Genomic DNA, 12,739 nt, shown 5'->3' on the forward strand with positions numbered 1-12,739 from the left:
TATTAATTTCACCGAAAGATGCACGGGACAGACGCACAGCATAACGGACAACATCAGCCGAAGAAGCAGACAGCTTGCAGCAATGGAGACAATAAGCGCGCATTTTCAACGAAGCGTAGCTAGTCGGGGAAGGAGACCAAGACAAAGGCGCTGAGGCCCTACTCTTTGCCTTGCAGCAAAGCCTCAATGACGTTTCCCAACCTCCTCACCCCTTCCACCAGATCAAGTTCACTCACAAAGCTGAAAGAGAGTCTCAAAAGCCCCTCATAGTCATCCTTCCCCACATCACCGGTAACAGTGAACCACGTTCCAGGACAAACAACCAAATTCTGCCATTCTGTCGCCGAGCGCGCCACCTCAGTCCCCTTGAGCCCCTCCGGCAACGCAACCCACACAAAGAACCCCCCAACGAGCGCCTCTCTTCCCCCTTCTCCACCATCAACGCACTTACACCCCAACGGCCCCAACACGTTGCCGATCTCCCTCACCATCACCCCCCTCCGCTGCCGATACGCCGGCACCAACGTCCCCCCGATGTGTTCATTCAACCATCTCCCCTCCGCCCTCACCATGAGCTGGTGCATCACAGCAGCCATGAACGCCGATGGACACCCGCCCGAGATGGAAGCCCCGCATGAAGCCAAGGCGGCGCAGATGGCGGGGGAGGCGTCGACCCAGCCTGTGCGCACGCCGGGGGCTACTATTTTGCTGAAGGAGCCGTTGCTGAGGGTGTGGCGGAAGCCAGAGGGGTCGGTTGCTAGGAGGGGAAGGGCGCGGTCGATATCGACGAGGCGGGTAGGGGCGGCGTTCGAGATGTCAGGCGCATCGTAAGTTGTAGTAGGGGTTTCAGACTGGTGCTGATTGTTGCCGTTTACCGTGGCGTTGCCATTTGCCATGGTGATACCGTTTGTCATTGTGCTGTCTGCTGATGGGATATCGTTTTTGGCTGAAGTGGTCCATTGCAGGCAGTCGTAGATGTCGTCGGAGATGATTAGGGCATTGTGTTTTCGCGCCAGGTGCATAAGCGATTCTCGACAAGGAAGCGGGATCGTCCTGCCTGAGGGGTTGTTGAATGTGGGAACGACGTAGATGACGTGAGAGTAGATCTTGCGGGATGAGAGTTGGGGTTTGAGGTCTAAGTTGTTGATTTTGCCCTGCCAAAGATTAGCATGTAGACTCAAGGCAAACTGGTTAAGCTAGGTACTGCTCACCCTTTTCAATGCTTGGAGAGAGCTGTCGTCAACCTCCTGCATGCGTCGCTCCAGCTCCTCAAGATCAAGGTCGCCCCCCTCCATCTCCCTAACAGCCTTCAGCTTGCCGCTAAGTCCAGCATCTTCAAACATGCGACAAGCGAGATAGAAGCACGGGCTTGTCATCCACACCGCCCTGGTTTGCAAAGGATCTGTCAATACTGCGAGTACATTCATAAGGTTCTGGCTTGCACCGCCCGTGATGCATATGTGTTCAGCATCTTCCTTGCTGCCATAATAGCGATGCAGCCAGGCGGTGATGGACTGTCGCAGTGGCATGTAGCCGTCGCTGGCGCCGTAGAGAAGAGCTGTCTCCCATATCGATGGCTGTGACAACACCCCTCTGGTCGCGGAGAGGAGGGCATCCGTGGGAAGGAGCGAGGGGGATGGTTTACCCCAATTCAAATTGATATAGTGTGGTCTCTGAAGTGGCTCTATGCTGGTGCTCTTTTCCTTTTGGCCTTCCATTCGGATGGCATGCAACAAGGGACGGTCGTGTAAAAAAGGGCAGCTGGGCTGGCTACGCCAGGCGAATTGCTCTCCCCTCCCCTTGTAGTCGAGGGAGCCATCTTCCTAGGGCTGGGACGCGATCACCTCTCCAGCATCATGGCCTCATCATCGTCATAACAGCGTGGGCTATACTGCGCAGGAAAGTTCATCTCAGCGTTGAGGCTAAGTGCTCGCCGGGCGGACGATTTTCTTACCAGCGCTTGATTGCGGTCTGTCCGAGCCGGCGGGTCTTACATAGTCCTGACCATTTCCGCGGGGTCCTTGAACGGGCCCGATCCTGATTATGTATGTGTCAAAATTGAAGCCGACAGGACAATCGCTCAATCACGTCAACAGGCCACGTCAGCCACTTGCCGTAATGGTACATCGCACCGCCCCGTTTGCCGTTACAGCGCGTCAGCTGTAGAAGAGGAAAGAAACGCCACCTGCTGCGTCCCATTGGCAGGTAGCAACGGTGGTGCAACGTGGCCACTACACCCCAAGTCTTAGCGTCGAGGTGGATCTTCCTCTTCGAGCAGGTACGCAACGGTTCGTGATTCTACTGGTTCTCACGGGCCTCAGCTTGCTCTCGGGGAGTGGACTTGACTAACGGGATGCGTGTAGATTTGCGAACCCGCTGATCTGATCTTCAGGGTATGCAACAGTAAGATGGCTGATCTTCAGATTTAGCGGGGAGCTGGCCTGGTCGATCCTGGGATCTAGCGGGATGAGATGGCACCAAACACACGTGTTGCCCTGATCAGGCTAAGCAGACAGTTCGAGGGGCACGCCAGCAGAAGCTGAAGAGCGTTCAAAGGGGTCGGATGCTGGGAGACCAGGACATGTTCGCGAGCTATCGATCACGATTCGACAATGTTGTAAGGAACGGCTGAGGTAACGACGCTAGCCTAGTCGCGGTAATGAAATTAGGCTTTGCGTGCAAGGGCGGGTGGCAAGGGCGGGTGGTGGGGGGCTCCCCTCCCCGCTTCCCCGCATCCCTGTAACCCTAATCCTTACCCGCCACATGTAAGGTACAATACAATACGCAAATATACCCATACTCATACTCATACTCATACCCATACTTGTGCCCACACTCATACCCATCGGCAGCGGCATGCTACCAATGTTCTTTTCCTCCTTTTCACGGGCCCTCTAGCGATGCCCTGCCTGACGACCCGGACCAGAATCATCAATCACGGTATCGAAGAGAGAGAAAGTCGAATAATACTGCAGGACGGTCGACGACAAATTCACTCCGTGCCTTGTCGTTGATTCCGGGCGAAGTACTTCGGCTTCTTTGCGTTGAGATTGGCGTCACAGAGTTTTCATCATCACTGGACCTTTTCATGCTGTGCAATACCCAATACCGCGCTGGCAACTCGCAGCCTATGGTCCGGAATGCTTGTGAGCCCTGCCACGAGCGCAAGATCCGCTGCATTACCTCGGTCGATGGAGGCTCTTGCGATAGCTGTCAATCCAGGCGATTGTCGTGCTTCTTCCTGCCTCGTGCTCGGAGCGGTCGTCGCCCCAATGCTCATCATGCTTCGGACGCGGACAGCAGTGGCTCGGGGATGAAACAGAATGGCACCGGTCGACGCATCTCGCCACCGGAGACTCCAGAGCCTGACCTTCAGAACGGTCTTTTCGACGAGTGGAGCTGGTCATTGCCCGCGGGGGATCTCCACCAACCCCAGCATCAGCCTACCGGAGCGACAACAGCCTTACTAGACCCCGCTAGACCCTTATCGACCACTGGGGCTCCTGCGCATGGCTACGGTCTACAGACACCCATCCTAGATCAGGATCAAACCGATCTAGCAAAGACGGACTACCAGAATGTTTGTTCTATGCCAGACGCGATGTCCTTCCCAGTGACTGCAATACCAACCATGGCGCCATCCATGCCGCGCAAGCTCTCACTTGACGAAAACGGGAGAGATAGGACAAAACTGGGCGAGAAAGAATTTGCAGTTTTGTTGCAGCTCTGCTCAAAGCTGCAAGGGCACCTGGCCCAGGTCGGAGGGTCAGTCACCAACCAAGCGCCAAACGGGCCAACCATGACACCGTCGATGAGTCCGGCAATTTCAGCGGCACGCCTGCGAGAGATGCTCGAAGACATATCTAAGAGTTCCGATGTCATTTTTGGTCTCTATGGTCAGGGTGACCTGTCGAAGCCCACTGCACAGCTGGTCGAGAATCTGGATCATGCATCGACATCGCTGGCCATCGCGGTCGTCTTCAAGGTCTTCCAGGTCTGCGACACTGTGCTGAGTTGCAACTCGCTGAAAAGTCAAGGACTGAATGACTTGCTTCTCCAAAAAAGGCTCGACTTCAATCTGATGCAGGCTAGAATTGTGGCTGCCAAAATTGAGGAGATGACACAGGGCGGCTTGGCGGTCTCGAGAAAGGTTGCGTTGAACGCTACTGGTGTGGAACAAAAACTCAGGGCAATCTCCTAGACCACGTATGCACAAAATGAAAAAGTTTATTTGGTAGGGTGATTTACATAGGGTTTGTTTTTTGGTACGAAATCCAGCAACTGACAGCGAACGAAGGAATGAATGAAAAATTGAATGATGCATTAATGTCTGTCTAGTCTTTTCATATCTTACGTGAGCCTACCAACGATTCTCAAATCGTTAGAGAATTCCCAAAAAGCCGTTCCTACTCTACATCTACGGATGACGGTCAATTTGCGGAAGAATGTTCCTTCACGCCTGTATTGCCCCGCGGAGGACGCGTTAACTATATACTCCGTATCGCTTAATAGCACGAGGTTTTTACAGGACTAAAGAGCCGCCGAGGGCTCGGAAAGATCTCTTATTGCATTTCCGTGGTCTGGGAAATCAATTACGCCGCGCGTATACGTTCTTGTTCGGTAATGATCTCATCGAAGACTTTTGAGTCTCCTATCCAGGATATCCAAAGAAGACTTTGAAGCTTATGTAGCCCAACACCTTGTTATTGTCATAGTTTTCCACTCGTGAAATCCTCTCCCATGAAAATATAATCCAAAAAGTTGTTTATCAAATTGAGTCCAAGCACGAACCCTTAGCCAAAATGACTGTACTCCCAACTTTCGATATCTTCGACGATAGTCAACCAGCCAGAACACAGCCAATGGACATGAATCGAACGTCTGATGCTGTAGACGACTCTCGGCCGACATCCGCCAAGATTCTCGATATCATCTATGATTACCGGCTCACCAAAGCGGCTGATGCAGACGACAGATGGATCGAGGGCACACCGAAATTTCTCAGCATGATTGAACACTTTGTGCAGATGGAACAGCCAGTTCAGATGTGCATGCCAGCTTTCCCCTTCAAGTCCGCCAACAAAGTATACAAAGTTCTGGGAACCTTGCCTGATGCAGCAGAAGAAGAGGCCCTGGAGTACATGAATTTAATGTGCGCTCGCATCGGCGACATCTATAGTCCAGGCGCCAAGCTTCTCATCATTTCAGATGGTCTTGTCTACAATGGTGAGTGAATTACTGACCAAACTACCTGCAGCTGTGTTAACCAGTGTGCCACTCTCTCCCAGACCTCCTTACCATTTCAGACCGCGACACGTGGGCCTACGGGCAGGAACTCCGAGCCATTGGCGAAAACAAGTTCCCGCACATCAGCTTTTCGCGCCTTCGCCAGCTCGTCGACATCGATCTCCCCGAAAGACTGGACGAGGTCACTTACGTGGCCAACGCCACGAACTTCCGCCACGCATTGCTTAGCCAACACGGCAAAGACGAACTAGACGTCAACAAGCTGATCGAACAGAATGAAGATACGCGTTTGACTTACTGCGGACATTCCCGCTTCCTCTTCAACGACCTGCGCTATATCTTTCCCAAAAGCGAGCTGCGCGGCAGCAACCAGTACAAGCGAGATGTCAAGTTCATTGCACGCGAGATGATCAGGCGCGGATATGTAAGCCGCCCAAGATCTCCCCCTCATGCCCCCCCTTCTGCCCCAAAAAATCTGTCATCGACCCCCTAAGTTATTCCCTCCCAACTAACCCTCGCCTTCCCCTAGGCCTTCGCTGCAGCAATCAAGCACGCCTTCCCCGACCACCTCCGCCTCTCGATCCACCAATCAACCGGCGAGCACAAGATCTCCGTCTCCCTGCTCCCTACCTCGACATCCTACACAACACCGTGGATGTGTGCGGTTGCGTACAATGCCGACGGTAGCCTCACCAGCGCGCCCAAGGGCGATCTGGAGCAGGATCCCAGATATGAGGCGGTCTGGAATGATATGCGAGCCAGCCACTTTGTGGAGAGGACAGAGTCGACGGAGACTGAGGGGAAGGTGGAGAAAGGTGTGTTGGAAGAGAAGTCGGGGAATGAGCTCCGCGAGGGGGAGAAGGATGGGGACAAGGGGATGAGTGGTGGGAAAGCGGTAGGCGGGCTTGAGAAGAAGCTGCCGGCGGGGCCGTGCCCGCATTGTGGCAAGGCGTCGCATGTGGAGGCGAGGTGTTTTGATAAGTATCCGCATTTGGCGCCGAAGTGGGTGCAGAAGCGGATGGCGACGACGGAAGCGGCGACGACGGAGGAGGATAAGGAACAAAAGGTGATCATTGAAGTTGAGTGAGTTTGTAGTATAGTCAAAGGAGTTTGAAGAACTAGGACTGGAACCGACACTCGTTTTCCTCAGATAGTGTACATCATCGAATGAGTTCCACCAAATTGAATGACGAGAGAATGCATAGAAGTTTGGAAAATGCTTTATTCTTCTCTCAAATCTGCCTGAAGAATCTGAAAAACAGGGATCAAGGCCCATGATTTGATTGCAGCAAAATCGGATGAAGTCAGGTTTGATTAATGAGATTCGTGCCTCAAGCAAATATATGAATCTATTGCACGAGACCATCAGTCACAGCTCGCGGATCTAGCCAGAAGCAAGATAACGAGACAGAAATTCTGGAGTCGCGTTGACCTCCCTCAAGCGACCGAATCGAGAATTTGCCATTAAATCTACTCCTATGTACCGTGTGCATGAAATTTGCATTCATTTCTCAACACTTAATCTTGTCCAGTTTTTTCGTCGCAGCAGCGAGTGTCGCAATGCCAGTGAAGGCAATTATCATGATGTATACACCCCGAAGCCCTTTCAAATATGCTTTCACTATACCAGGTACGGCATCAACAGCGAAAGTTGAATATATCTCAGTTGCACCCGCTTTGAGAACAGCTTGTGGGTCTACCGTGGGGGCCAGCGACGGCAGATCGCTCAAGAGCGAATTGTCGAGGATAGATTGGGCTGTTGCCAGAGCCAGAGCGCCACCAACGCCCAAGATGACTGTCAGGATCAGCTTTTGCAGTCCTGAAATCACAAGAACCACTTACACAGTATCATTGCTGTCGCTGAAGGTATGTCCTCAGCCGCAACATTCGCTTGACCTACGATTATTGCAAGTGGAAGTCCACTTCCGAACGCGAGGCCGGCGAAGACTTGGTAGCCTATCCATTGCGAAGCGGGAGAATCGACATCCAGCAAGTAGATCAAGCCCGTGCCGATGCAACCCCCCGCACTCGCCCACACCATCAAGGGCACAGGGTGCTGGAATTTGGAGAAGAGAAACCCCACAGCGAGGGAGCTAAGACCGCAGCTCAGAAGAAGTGGGATATTATGTACCCCTGCTTGAGCGGGTGATATGTCGCCGACGGCTTGGAAGTAGATAGGCAATACGTAGAGCAAGGTGTAAAATCCGCCCTCGAGGAGAAAGCCCCAAATCAAGGTGATGATGATGACGCGCTTCTTGAGGATATGTCTTACCATCATCGCACAGTCGTCGAGAAACTTTTGCGATAAGACGAAAACAATCACCAGCACGACAAACCCGACTAAGAGACCGATGACTTCAGACGAATTCCAAGGCTTCTTCGTACCACCAACCTGTAGGGCCCGACTGAAGCAGACAAGGGCCGCCACCGCAAGCGTGACACCGACAAAGTCCAAGTGAGAAACCTTTTCTTTGAGAGACGCGAGTTGCTTGGGTCTCGTTGGAGATTTGAAAAGCAGGAAAATGATGACGCCTGAAGTACCACCGAAAGGAAGGTTGACATAGAAGCACCAACGCCATGTAGTATGCTCTGCAAAGGCGCCTCCCATAAGCGGTCCAATGCAGTTGGCGACACTATAGACCGTGGTCACGAGACCGGTGAAGATGGGTCGAAGTTCTGGTCTGGCGATGACGGTGAGGATGGCATAACCGCCCGTTGCGATTCCAGCTCCACCTACGCCGGTGACTGCACGGCCGACAATCAGAACGGTACTTGATGGTGAAACACCTATGAGAGCGATCAGAATACTCAGGTCATGCACCACCGCGGGGGCGAGAGCCACCGAAAGAAAGATATATGGAATGCGGCGAACCGTACCTGAGAGAAGAGAGCCGATCTCGAAAATGAAGACCGCAAGGACGAATGAGTATTTCAGAGAGAAGTATTGGTAGACTTTACCCCTTCAAAGAATCCTGAGCGTGCGTTCCCTTCCATGGAAACGATCTTACGTACCAGACGGGCTGAAAGCAAGCCACTGCAAGGAAGAACGATGATCCGTACCATCCGATGAGCTCGATACCACGGAACTCGTCTGTGATTCGGGGGATAGCTGTCGCGATGATGGTCTTGAGAGAGGAACATTAATTTAGGCGAACACCATACTGACTTTTGCGACAGACAAGATGTGTGTTGTGACTGGGAATGGAGATCGGTGATGTACGAGATGAGGAGCAAGAGCTTACCATATCGAAGCCGAGCTGCACAGTGATGTTCAGAAATTGTTTTTCCGGCCGTTGAGAAGACGCTGACTTACACAGAAAAGAGCCAATGCGACGCCTGTGACGATGACAGTCCTCCTGGCCACTGATGGGTATTCCACGAAGACCTCATGGTCATCGTGCTCAGAATTGCTAGTACTTTCCGTAGTATCCAAGTGATCCTCATTGTTCTCTTTGCAGGGCTCATGGTGAAAACCATTATCACTCGGAAGAGCTTCCTTGGGGATGGACACAGGCTTTAGATCGACGTCCTCCATCTCTCAATGGTCTCAAATATGAGCAAAGTTAGGCCAAAATTTGTAAGAGTATCAAATGTCTTATGACCTCCATTAATGCTGTTACAAAAGCCCCTTTGCAATCTTTTTCATCTTATGTCAATCATTCACACAGCCAGACGACTCCAATGGTGGATGCCCCAGACATTCGGCGGACTTTTGACCGACAGCGGACGCGGAGAAGCAGCGCTGGGAGGGTGGGGGACTGGAAGACCTCTCAGGGGTTGCGAAGAAAAAAGGAGGTCACCCGCGACTCGCCTCCCAGGTGTGGGCGTGCCTGTGGTAGTGCATTTTCCCCTTACGACATGACGCACGTGTAACCCCAGACGGGACTTGACGGTCCGCTGTGCCCGCGGGCCATCAAGCTTGATGATGTTGATCTCGGACAATTAATTGAAGGTTCGTTGATCTTCCGGACAGTTGGAGAAGTGCCCGGGAACGGTTGTGTTTATTATCCGATCTTAGTCTTTTTAGTACCCGTCCATGCCTGCAAGGCTAATTTGGCTGTATTTTCCGTCTAAGGCAAGGTGTGCTCAAGAGTTTAGGAGGGTGTTCCTTTGAGAGCCCATCCATGGCCCTCGGATCTCTGTTGCTCCCGGGAGACCGAAGGGTTACTATTCTTGATCGTTCGCGTAATACCCTCACTATGGTTTCAGACAGATCACCTTGCAAAAGCGCTTGGCAATTGAGTTTCTTGTTAGTCTTCTGGTGCGCTCAGCATAGATGTGCGGTGATGGTAACGTAGCAATGACTCTTGAACCCCAAAACCGTGGACCGTACGCAAGGTTGTCTATTCTTGGTCTAGAGATGCAATCTACTCACCGTTCAGTATTGAGCGAGTGGTCTCCAGAATGACAAACTTCCGAAGATCGAGAAAGCACAGACATGTGTAAGAGACACCTGTCTCACGGACGGAAGAACAAGTGGTTTGCGAGAATTGTACAACAATCATTAAAATGGGGCTGTTGGACATGTCATTGGCTCTGTCTTTACAAAAGAACCAGGGCTATGCGAGCGTGATCCTCCTCAATCACTACTCCAAAAGAGTACACTGAAGAGGATGGAGCTAGCAGTCATCGCTCCAGCGAATGATGCAAACAAGATCGTAAGATGTGGATTATGAGCCGCAGGCGCCACTGCAAGCCCAAGCGCATTGCTGATAGCCACCGTCAACATCGTAACAGCCTGTAGGGTGGACTTCATGTGCGGTGCTGCCTTGTTGTACGCGTACTCGGATCCAGACACCGACCAGAGCACCTCTCCCAACGCGCCACTGACATAGATCGGAAGCTGCAACATCACACTCGCTTCGTTGGGTTTATTCCCATTCTCTGAAGCTGGACATTGCAAAGGCATGTTGTAGCATGGTGGGGCATTGTATACCACCTGTTGGACGCCGGATGCCAGAGCCATGGAGACTGCTGTCAGCGTAAACCCGAACACCATTCTCACGGTTGGCCGAGGGGAGAGTTTCGCTTTGTGCATATATGGATAGACATAGTGCTCCAATATCGGCACAATGATTATTACGCATATTGGGTTCAAAGTGGACATGGCGTCGTTCGGAATGCCATATGTGACCATTTGGCCGGCTTGGGATATTAGATTTGTCGTGGCTTGTGTATAGCACAACCACACAATAGGATAAATGGCCCTGCACAATCAGTAATCAATTTTGGTATACTGGAACACGAGTCTAGACTTACCAGACTTTGCAGGCTTGTAGCGCCTGGCGGAGATCTTCTACGAAGTTCTCATCCCAAGGAACAGACCGTCCATGTTTTTCGAGCTGTGCTGCTGGTTCGGCCGCGTCAAATCGAAAGCCTCCCTTGATGGCACAACCGAGAGCTCTCAATAATTTGGCGCGAAAGCTGGCTTCCGGTCTTCGACGGACTTAGGGCTAAGATTTAGCACAACCCACCTCCATCAACGAAGAGTGGACTGACAGTATTTATTGCGTCCCAGGACAAGCACCAGGGTACCAAAAGCCAGTGCTCCCAGCGCAAGCAGAAAGGAAGTCCAGAAACCAAGATATTTCTCCATAGTCGTACTTGCCAAACCTGAAAGCGCGCCAACATTTGTACACCAGTAAAAGGTGCTGTAGACCCGTCTCACGTTCACTTCATGGTCCACAATGACATGCTCGCCTGTCTCGAGAACCGAGACGCGTTTTCCGGTTTCGCGCAACTGATCGGCTTCGCGGGTCATCCACAATCAGTTAAAGACCAACCAGCTTGCAGCGTCAGGAGCACAATACCTGTGAAGGGCGCAACACTGGATTTTACTCCTCCAACACCGAGGCCTATTAGGATGAATGACGCAATAAGGCCTCCTAAGCCCGCTCCTGCTTCTATGGCCGGCGGGAGAGATGTTAATACGAGTAACAGCAAACCGCACAGGTAAAAACTTCATGTGTTAGAATGTCACCTAGTCAGCTTCTAGGAACCACCTTACCAGCAGGAGACCACAAGCGTCTTATAAGGACCCCAACGACCGTCCGCGAGTACGCCTGCCAGTACGGGCGTAGTGTAGCATATCAACTCGAGGGCGGAATTGAGAGCAGTAGCCGCCGACTGGCCCATACCCAAAGCGCCTGGCCTTCCAAAGTCTTCAGCTGGATTCTGTATGTAATTTTCTAGAAATATAGGTCAGCTAGGGTCCGTATAGTCGGAGAGCGCTCGCTTTTTTTACGCAAAGGTGATTGCATAGCGTAGAAGGCGAATCTCTCAGCCCCGGAGAAGGTCGCCACCATCCATGCAGAGTTTGGCACTTTGCTCCCTACACGTCGTAGGGTTTCCAGTTCTTCTTTAGAGGGTTCGTCGGCCTCGTGTTGTTCGGTGATGGAGTTGTGCGATGACGATGTTGCGGCCTCTGAGGAAGAAGAGTCTTGCGAGCCATCATTACTGCTTGCAGCAATGTCTTTCTCATGAGTCACGCCCATGTTATCAGCGAATGGCAGCTCGTCCAAGAGAGTGCCTGCGATGATTCTGAACTAGCTTAGCGTTTGTTGGAAACCAGCTGGGATAGTTGTTCATGAAAAGAAGGCCTAGTACGCAAGAGTAGGAATATAAGTATGATGTAGGTATGCCCTGCAAGTAAGACTTTTCATGAAGGTAAGGGAAGCGGAGCTGAGTAAGCAGAGGTAAGATGGAATGGTCTTCGATCATACGCAGCTCGAGAGAAGGGGTCGTCCTATGATGTAGCTTCCTAAATTACGGACTTGCTCTCAGATGAAACCTCTTGGTTTGACCACTATGACGATGGGTGGCGGTCTCCCCTGTGGAGCATTAGAGAGCTGTTGAGGCGAATAATCGAGGAGCCAGCTATGGCTTAGGCCGATGGATAAATTGACCTGCGCTTTCGTCCCCATAGTATGATCTACATTCAACCCCGGTATCACTGCCCGCTCATACTCTTACGTAATATGTCTGGCCAATCCGAGCTCAAACACTGTGTCTGAGCGGTAGGAACGGACCGTTACTAGGCATGGAAGGCGAAGTTGGTCGATCTCGGACACTTCGGAGGGATAATCTCACTAGCGGATTGAACAAGCATTTCAGGACTAGCCAGGCGCTTTACTTTATGAGGTTCACTCAGCTCAAGCTGACCTTCTCTGGTAAAAGCTTGTTCCAAACAATCTTCTTGTAATGAGCCGATGACGAGATATGTGAAACAAATGCTCATCTGGGCTGTAGACGCTTGATTGGGGCAACAAAAGCTTTTGCTTACAAGAAGGTAGCCGGTCAGACATTCCGGCATTTTCGGCAAGATCCTAAAAAGGAAAGGCGAGACTTGACAGTCTATTAGCTCTTGCGAGCCATCCGAACCAAAAATCTGTTACGTGATGAAGTATTTCTGTGCACACAAGAAGAGATGGAGAACAAACTTTGTCTTGCCCTGGCAGATTTCTCGTGGCTAGCACCATCGAGCTGATATTGA

The 12,739-nt window shown here is 51.7% G+C and overlaps 6 protein-coding genes across 6 annotated transcripts; 2 read left to right on the plus strand and 4 right to left on the minus strand.

Moving 5' to 3' along the window:
* Positions 1–158: 158 nt before the first annotated feature.
* On the minus strand, positions 159–1,718 carry KY384_008839 (putative secondary metabolism biosynthetic enzyme; the record flags this gene model as incomplete). Its single annotated transcript, XM_044817326.1, has 2 exons — positions 159–1,154; positions 1,212–1,718. The coding sequence occupies 2 exons, from the start codon at positions 1,716–1,718 to the stop codon at positions 159–161; spliced, it is 1,503 nt and encodes a 500-aa protein (XP_044664479.1).
* Positions 1,719–3,313: 1,595 nt separating this feature from the next.
* On the plus strand, positions 3,314–4,201 carry KY384_008840 (uncharacterized protein; the record flags this gene model as incomplete). Its single annotated transcript, XM_044817327.1, has 1 exon — positions 3,314–4,201. One exon carries the CDS (start codon positions 3,314–3,316, stop codon positions 4,199–4,201), a length of 888 nt encoding a protein of 295 aa, XP_044664480.1.
* A 601-nt stretch (positions 4,202–4,802) lies between these two features.
* KY384_008841 (uncharacterized protein) lies at positions 4,803–6,334 on the plus strand (the record flags this gene model as incomplete). Its single annotated transcript, XM_044817328.1, has 3 exons — positions 4,803–5,226; positions 5,271–5,671; positions 5,777–6,334. The coding sequence occupies 3 exons, from the start codon at positions 4,803–4,805 to the stop codon at positions 6,332–6,334; spliced, it is 1,383 nt and encodes a 460-aa protein (XP_044664481.1).
* Positions 6,335–6,758: 424 nt separating this feature from the next.
* KY384_008842 (uncharacterized protein) lies at positions 6,759–8,782 on the minus strand (the record flags this gene model as incomplete). The annotated part of the gene is made up of 5 exons (XM_044817329.1): positions 6,759–7,042; positions 7,090–8,207; positions 8,308–8,372; positions 8,490–8,504; positions 8,561–8,782. The coding sequence occupies 5 exons, from the start codon at positions 8,780–8,782 to the stop codon at positions 6,759–6,761; spliced, it is 1,704 nt and encodes a 567-aa protein (XP_044664482.1).
* A 1,135-nt stretch (positions 8,783–9,917) lies between these two features.
* On the minus strand, positions 9,918–10,354 carry KY384_008843 (uncharacterized protein; the record flags this gene model as incomplete). The annotated part of the gene is made up of 2 exons (XM_044817330.1): positions 9,918–10,011; positions 10,032–10,354. The coding sequence occupies 2 exons, from the start codon at positions 10,352–10,354 to the stop codon at positions 9,918–9,920; spliced, it is 417 nt and encodes a 138-aa protein (XP_044664483.1).
* An 896-nt stretch (positions 10,355–11,250) lies between these two features.
* Positions 11,251–11,741, minus strand: KY384_008844 (uncharacterized protein; the record flags this gene model as incomplete). Its single annotated transcript, XM_044817331.1, has 2 exons — positions 11,251–11,435; positions 11,492–11,741. 2 exons carry the CDS (start codon positions 11,739–11,741, stop codon positions 11,251–11,253), a joined length of 435 nt encoding a protein of 144 aa, XP_044664484.1.
* Between the last annotated feature and the right edge of the window lie 998 nt (positions 11,742–12,739).

Source organism: Bacidia gigantensis, assembly GCF_019456465.1.
Source record: "Bacidia gigantensis strain McMullin 20006 chromosome Unknown scaffold_268, whole genome shotgun sequence".
Classification (NCBI taxonomy): domain Eukaryota; kingdom Fungi; phylum Ascomycota; class Lecanoromycetes; order Lecanorales; family Ramalinaceae; genus Bacidia; species Bacidia gigantensis.